The following is a 7516-nucleotide window of genomic DNA, read 5'->3' as shown; positions in this document are numbered from 1 at the left end:
ATTAGTATCCCTTAGAAACAATGTGGATACCTTACCTCACGACTGAACAATAATTAGGAAGTTTCCACTTCCCGAAATAATGAAAACTTATTACGGAGGACTTCACTCCAATTTCTTTGCACAATGATCCTTTGCACTCACATTTTAATTCGAATTACCGGCGATGTAACTCAAATGAGTGTAATAATATAATTTGCCTAGCTTCCTATTTATTTAATTTGATATTCCAATAAATGATTGTAATTTCAATGGACCTATAAAAACAATGCAAATTTATTTAAATTTCACAATAAATAAAAAAACAAATATCTAAAACAATATCTTTTCAGAAATTAAGAAAGTATAATACATACACAAAGTAAACGAATGGACTTTTTTGGGCTGCCAAAATTGTGTGAAGTTAAAAGTTTGTAAATATCGAACAATATAATTTATGAGAATAAAAAACAAAAAAATATTTAATTTGTTTTAGCAAGGAATAGGATTATCTACTATCAAATTTGGTTAACCAAAATTTTATATACCTGGACTATTTACAATTGCAGTAAAAACTTCACAATCATATTATTATAGATTCAGAATTCTTTATCATCTTCACCATCAGTTATATACTTGACGGTAACAATTATTACTACTTTCATTTTGTTTGAAGGCAAAGAAATTTCGGACGTTCATTTTATTCAGAGTATACATGAAAAACCGTATCCCAGCCTAAACTTAATTGTTGTTTGTTCCAAACTAAAATGAGAATAACATAAAAAAATACGGGTCCAAAACAAGCTTGCCCTTATCTAGCAGACCATAAGGTTTTCTATAAAATGAACTAAAGTTTACCGTTTTAGAAAGATAATGTAAGATTGCCAAGGGCTATAAGCGACGATGTCACCGTTTCGCTGAAAGATTATTTTTTTATTGCTTAGGTGGGTGGACGAGCTCACAGCTCACCTGTTACTGGAGCCCATAGACATCTGCAACGTAAATTCACCTCCCACCTTGAGATATAAGTTCCAAGGTCTCAAGTATAGTTACAACGGCTGCCCCACCCTTCAAACCGAAACGCATTATGCTTCACGGCAGAAATAGGCGGGGTGGTGGTACCTATCCCTGCAGACTCACAACAGGTCCTATCACCAGAAATTATCATAGTTATTCTTGTGTACTATCAATTAGTGGCAGCCTGCTGATTACTATTTCGTATGCATGTCGGCGCGTGTTTTTATAAACCATTAGTTCATGACTAATAAAGATGGGACGACAAAAAACACGTGCAAGCATTCATCGAAAACAACACGTGCAAGATAAGAGTCGTAAACAACATCGTCCCACCACGATACCTTGTTATAAAAACGCTCCGTTGTTGTCTCTCAAGCTCTCATCATACGAGACTACTTGTCGAACCGTTCGTTGCGATATCGAGTCGAGGGAACGCGTTCCCGGCCCCGTCACGTCACAGCCGGAGTCCCGCAAGGCTCCGCCCTCTCCCCGTTACTATTTAGTTTGTATATCAATGATATACCCCGGTCTCCGGAGACCCATCTGGCGCTCTTCGCCGATGACACCGCCATCTACTACTCGGGTAGGAAGAAGGCGTTGCTTCATCGACGACTTCAGACCGCAGCTACCACTATGGGACAGTGGTTCCGGAAGTGGCGCATCGACATCAACCCCACGAAAAGCACAGCAGTGCTCTTCAAAAGGGGTCGCCCTCCGAACACCACGCTGAGCATCCCCCTCCCGACTAGGCGCGTCAACACCTCCGCCTCCGCCATTCGCCCAATCACGATGTTCGACCAGCCCATACCGTGGGCCCCGAATGTCAAATATTTAGGCGTCACCCTCGACAGTAGGACGACATTTCGCCCCCACATCAAGACGGTACGCGACCGTGCCGCCTTCATTCTAGGACGTCTCTACCCGATGATATGTAGGCGGAGTAAAATGTCCCTTAGAAATAAGGTGACACTCTACAAAACTTGCATACGCCCCGTCATGACCTATGCAAGTGTAGTGTTCGCTCACGCGGCCCGCATACACTTAAAATCATTTCAAATCATTCAATCCCGTTTTTGCAGGATAGCCGTCGGAGCCCCGTGGTTCGTCAGGAACGTCGACCTCCATGACGACCTGGACTTAGAGTCCATCAGTAAGTATCTTCAGTCGGCGTCCATGCGCCACTTCGATAAAGCGGCACGACACGAGAACCCTCTCATCGTGGCCGCCGGTAACTACATTCCCGATCCTGCGGACCGAATGGAAAGCAGTCGACGTCGCCCAAAACACGTCATCTCGGATCCTCCCGATCCACTGACGGTGCTTTTAGGTACTTCAAGCACCGGTCACCGTTCTCGTCGAACCCGTCGCTTGCGACGAAGGGCTCGACGAGTAAATTAACTCTCAGACACAGCCCACTGAGTTTCTCGCCGGATCTTCTCAGTGGGTCGCGTTTCCGATCCGGTGGTAGATTCTGCGAAGCACGGCTCTTGCTAGGGTTCGTGTTAGCAACATCGTCAGGTTTGAGCCCCGTGAGCTCACCTACTAAAGTTAGGGTTACGCTGACATAGCCGCTAGGGCTATCAGCTTAGGTAGGAAAAAAAAAAAAAAAAACTCAAGCTCAGAAGCGAGCGAGTCGCCGTATCAGACGGAACGCTCCTGCGTAATTAATATACGCTCTGAGTTAACATTCCTGGTTTTATTCACTTACGAAGACCAACCGCTTACCATGTCGCTACCCGAAAGTGGAAATACTCCAACATACATACATACGTATTGAACTTGAAATTTTACTACCTGTGCGTTAAAACAGAACGAATCCATGTCCGAGATACACCTACTAATATTTAGACGGTATTTTATTAAGACCTGTTGACCATGCCATACCATGATGTTCGTGCATGTCTCGTATTGTATTTACTATAGGTACAGTGCAGTGGCCAAATCGATTCGATCAAGATAAAACGGCAGTGGTGCGGTCGCATCTCGTCCTCACAATAACCTGATGCAGTCTGCAACAGCTGGTGCACCGAACATATGAACTACACTATTTTTCTATATTGTATATCGTATAAATAAATTTAGGTAAAACTGGTGTATTTTACATGGCTAATGATGCCTTTCATGCAGTTTACATTTTATTGGTGGTTCCGGTACGTTCTGTTTTGGGAAGGGTCGAGCATAAATTCAAACTAAATTGTAGCTTTAACTTTATGTCTCAAGGTGGGTAACTGCACTTACATTGTCATTTCTAAGGGCTTCGATAACCACAAACAACACTGAAGTGGGCTTTGAGCTCTTTGACCCATTATGTATGTAAAAAGTAAAAATTGACTAGAAGTGATTCAGACCCGAGAAGATATGGTTGTGGATACTAAAATGACATTTTGAGGATTATACTTAATCTGGCCATAAATACTGTTACAATTAAAAATAAACAAAATATTATTACATTTTAATTTGGAATTTGTCATTTTTATTTGATTGCTCATTGAGTTTTCTTATTTTGGCGCCAATACATTGTACAATATTTTGCGATATTAAAATGGAGTGGGGTGATAAAGAGAACCGAATCGCTGTGATTGCATTACACAAAGTAGGTATGGAGCCAAATGCAATTTTTAAAACTCTCTATACGCTTGGTATTAGTAAAATGTTTGTGTACCGGGCTATTAATAGGTGCAATGAGACCTCCTCTGTTTGTGACAGAAAAAGATCTGGCCGTCCACGTAGTGTTCGTACAAAAAAGGTGGTCAAATCAGTAAGGGAAAGGATTCGAAGAAATCCTGTCCGAAAGCAAAAGATTTTATCTCGGGAGATGAAGATAGCACCTAGAACCATGTCGCGTATTTTAAAAGATGACTTAGGACTTGCAGCCTATAAGAGACGTAATGGACATTTCTTAACTGATAATTTAAAAGAGAATAGGGTGGTAAAATCGAAACGACTACTGAAGCGGTACGCAAAGGGAGGTCATAGAAAAATTTTGTTTACGGATGAGAATTTTTTTACAATTGAGCAACATTTTAACAAACACAATGACCGTATTTATGCTCAGAGCTCTAAGGAAGCTGCCCAATTAGTCGACAGAATGCAACGTGGGCACTATCTGACTTCAGTGATGGTTTGGTGGGGTATTAGCTATGAAGGAGTGACTGAGCCATACTTTTGTGAAAAAGGTATCAAAACATCGGCACAAGTGTATTAAGATACCATTCTTGAAAAGATAGTGAAGCCCCTTAACAACACCATGTTCAATAATCAAGAATGGTCCTTCCAGCAAGACTTGGTGCCAGGTCCTACGCAGTCTTGGTTGGAAACGAACGTTTCGGACTTCATCAGAGCTGAAGACTGGCCGTCGTCTAGTCCCGATCTTAATCCGCTGGATTATGATTTATGGTTAGCTTTAGAGAGTACGGCTTGCTCTAAACGCCATGATAATTTGGAGTCCCTAAAACAATCCGTACGATTGGCGGAGAAAATTTTTCCCATGGAAAGAGTGCGTGCTTCTATTGATAACTGGCCTCAACGTTTAAAGGACTGTATTGCAGTCAATGGAGACCGCTTCGAATAAGCTTTTTATACTGTATAGCTGTAAAAGTAATAAATGTTATTTGGAATAGATTTTTTTTTATTTTTTTTGTAACAGTATTTATGGCCAGACTAAGTATAATATTTATAAAAGAAATAGAAAATCATAAACAAGTAGGTAAATGTGTAAAAATACATGTAAGCCTTTTTACATTTTTTTTAATTGTCGTAGGTCTAGAAAGTGACAACCACATCTTATAATAATATAAAATTTTATTGTGTTTAAAAACTATACAATAAAATAATACTAAAAAACAAAAGTCATAAAATAAATCATCACATATAAAACGTATTATAAACATTTTTAACTATCTCTTCAATCTTTCTTACTATTAGTAGGCAGTAGGTACTTTCTGAATCGATTTATTATAAAGCAGGATATTTCGGTGATATACTATTAAATTACGCATTTTTCAGTCTGTGACTTGAGTGAGTAGGGCGGTACCACGTATGATCCAAAAATCGGCTGGCATGTGCGTCGGCAGCAACACCGGTAGAACGAAGTTAGTGCTGTGCCCAGTAGTCGATAAAGTGCCTGCTCTCTCTGACGTCTTGTAGAGGGGCGCTTGGTAACGTGGGTCCGGTTTTGGCAGTTCGAGGACCGGGTAGAACCACACCACTGGCAGCGGAGGATTCATTTGGCCTATGTGTAATTTTAGTTCTTAGCAACGTTATAAATAAATTAAAAGCCTATACTAGTAGATATCGTCATTATCTGCTTAGATTTTAAATGATTAGTTATTCGACAATTTTTTTTTAACCCTACCTATTCTAGTTACTTCGAGTGGTTATTCTAGATTCAACAAACTAGGAGGTGAGCTCACGAGGCTCAAACCGGCAGTTTATTCAATTTTTTTTCCTGCCTAGGCTTGAGATACTTATCTTGAGATACCATATCAGCGTAACCGGGTGAGTAGGTGAGCTCACGGGACTCAAAACTGATGTTGTTGCTAACACGAAGCCTAGCAAGAGCAGTGAGACCCACTGAGAAGATCCGGCGAGAAACTCAGTGGGCTGTGTCTATGGGTTAATTCGTTCGTCGAACCCTCGATTCGACGAGGACAGTGACCGGTGCTTGTAGTACCTAAAAGTACCGTTAATGGATCGGGAGGATTCGTAATGACGTGTTTTGCAGTACTATTTCCTTATAAAGTCATATAAATACAAACCTGCTAAAGCGTCGACAAGACAATTATTTTCGGTGTCCCATCGCCCTGCATCAATAAATAGACCGTGTATATTGACACCGTCCTCGGGCACTGTCAGCGCTCCAAACACATCGTCTCCATCCTAAAATTAACCACCTTCTTGAAAATGTTTATGGTTAAAAATATAAAAATAACTTCGATTCACTAAATTTTATAAATTTTAGTCCACGCGAAAACAAATGTAGTTAAATCTCATGTTCATCCCAAGCGGATACGTTAGTAATTTACTCGACAAAATGAACCGTATGTATCGTATTTAACAAGAAGGTGTATATATATTTTTCTTTGAAAGAACTAGTAGCTATTTGTACAAGGAAATAATCGAATTTTAAAATACGTCTATACTTACCTTTATGTTTTTCTTATTGTGCTTGTAAACATCGTCTTGCGATAAGAAAAACGGTATGGGTTTGAAGTCGTACATGAGTGCGTCTATTGGCACTCGATATCTTCGCGCGTAGGACTGTAACGCGCCCGTTAGCAGACCTTGAGGGAAAAATAACCCGGACACCCAACTACTGGGCTGTAGACCGTCAACTAACCATTTCTGAAATGGAACCAAATGTTTTTACGAATTTATTTTACACTAGCGACCCGCCCTCGCTTCACTTCGGAAACATTAAATTTTATTATTGATAGCCGAGTCCCGCGATGTTACCCGCGGTTATTGTCGTACCGAGGTACGTACGCGGTACGCGGTACGAAGTTAGTCTAAAAAATGTAGCCTAAGTTACTCGTCATATCATCAGCTACCTATCAGTGAAAATCCCGTCGAAATCGATCCAGCCGTTCCAGAGATTAGCCCGGAACAAACAGACAACAGACAAAAATTGTAAAAAATGTTATTTTGGTGTATGTACCGTATATATATATATATTCATATGCATGTAGTAAAAAGCGTTTATTTCAATATTACAAACAGTCACTCCAATTTTATTTATATGTATAGATTTGCACCCTTGCAGATTTTTACAGGTTTTGGAAACAGCTCGTGCTATGCAATGTCGAATTGTAACCAGACATATTTTGGTGCGATGACCTCCGTACGGTGGTTGGCAAGAGGTGTATGAGGAGAGTCGAAGACTGGGCTCAATGGTGTGGGTTGGGAGAGGCCTATGTCCAGCAGTGGACGACCGTGGGCTGCTGATGATGATGATGTTGATGGCATATTTTTATTCATTTATGGTTGGGCCTTTTAAACGTGAGTAATCTGATAAGTACTGCAGAACAACTCAGTATGTGGTCACGACGTGATAACTCCAAAATAATAAAAGGACAGTCGAAAGTTTAGCTTCAAATTTAGGATCGAAGTCGAAGGTTTTAAGTTTATTTCACTAAATTATACAAAACAGTTTAATGGCCAAAATTCGACAATACCTACACAAATATGCTTGTAGGAATTACCTTTTGTTTTTTGTATAGGAGGGAAGCGTAACTGGTGGCCCTAAGGCTTTTTAGCTTCGCCATAACGTGTGGGCGAGCGCAGGTTAATCCAGGAGGGGTGGGATTAACTTAAAGTTACTCAAGCACCTCTTAACCAGACCTCAATGGCAGCTGCTTCGCGAATGCATCTACTACCGAATCAAAATTACGACCCGCTGAGAATATCCGGCATCCTACAAAGGCAATAAAAAAAAAAAAAAAAAAAACCGGCAAGAAACTCAGTGGGATGATGCTACGGGCTATATTTAACGTCGTTTCACGAATTCGACGCCGTATCTACTGAA

General features: G+C 40.5%; 1 protein-coding gene across 1 annotated transcript in view; it reads right to left on the bottom strand.

The window, feature by feature from the left end:
- Nucleotides 1-4782: 4782 nt before the first annotated feature.
- Dhc16F (Dynein heavy chain at 16F) overlaps nt 4783-7516 on the bottom strand; it is a 47685-nt gene continuing 44951 nt past the window's right edge. Inside the window, exons 65-67 of the mRNA XM_028177129.2 lie at nt 6139-6336; nt 5751-5871; nt 4783-5224 (exon numbers count right to left, since the gene is read on the bottom strand). Coding sequence (XP_028032930.2) covers nt 4995-5224; nt 5751-5871; nt 6139-6336 — 549 coding nt within the window. The 3' untranslated portion in view covers nt 4783-4994. The remainder of the gene's footprint in view (nt 5225-5750; nt 5872-6138; nt 6337-7516) is intronic.

Source organism: Bombyx mandarina, chromosome 01, assembly GCF_030267445.1.
Source record: "Bombyx mandarina strain Sakado chromosome 01, ASM3026744v2".
NCBI lineage: Eukaryota > Metazoa > Arthropoda > Insecta > Lepidoptera > Bombycidae > Bombyx > Bombyx mandarina.
The sequence above is the reverse complement of the archived record's forward strand: the minus strand, read 5'-3'. Positions and strand labels throughout refer to the sequence as shown.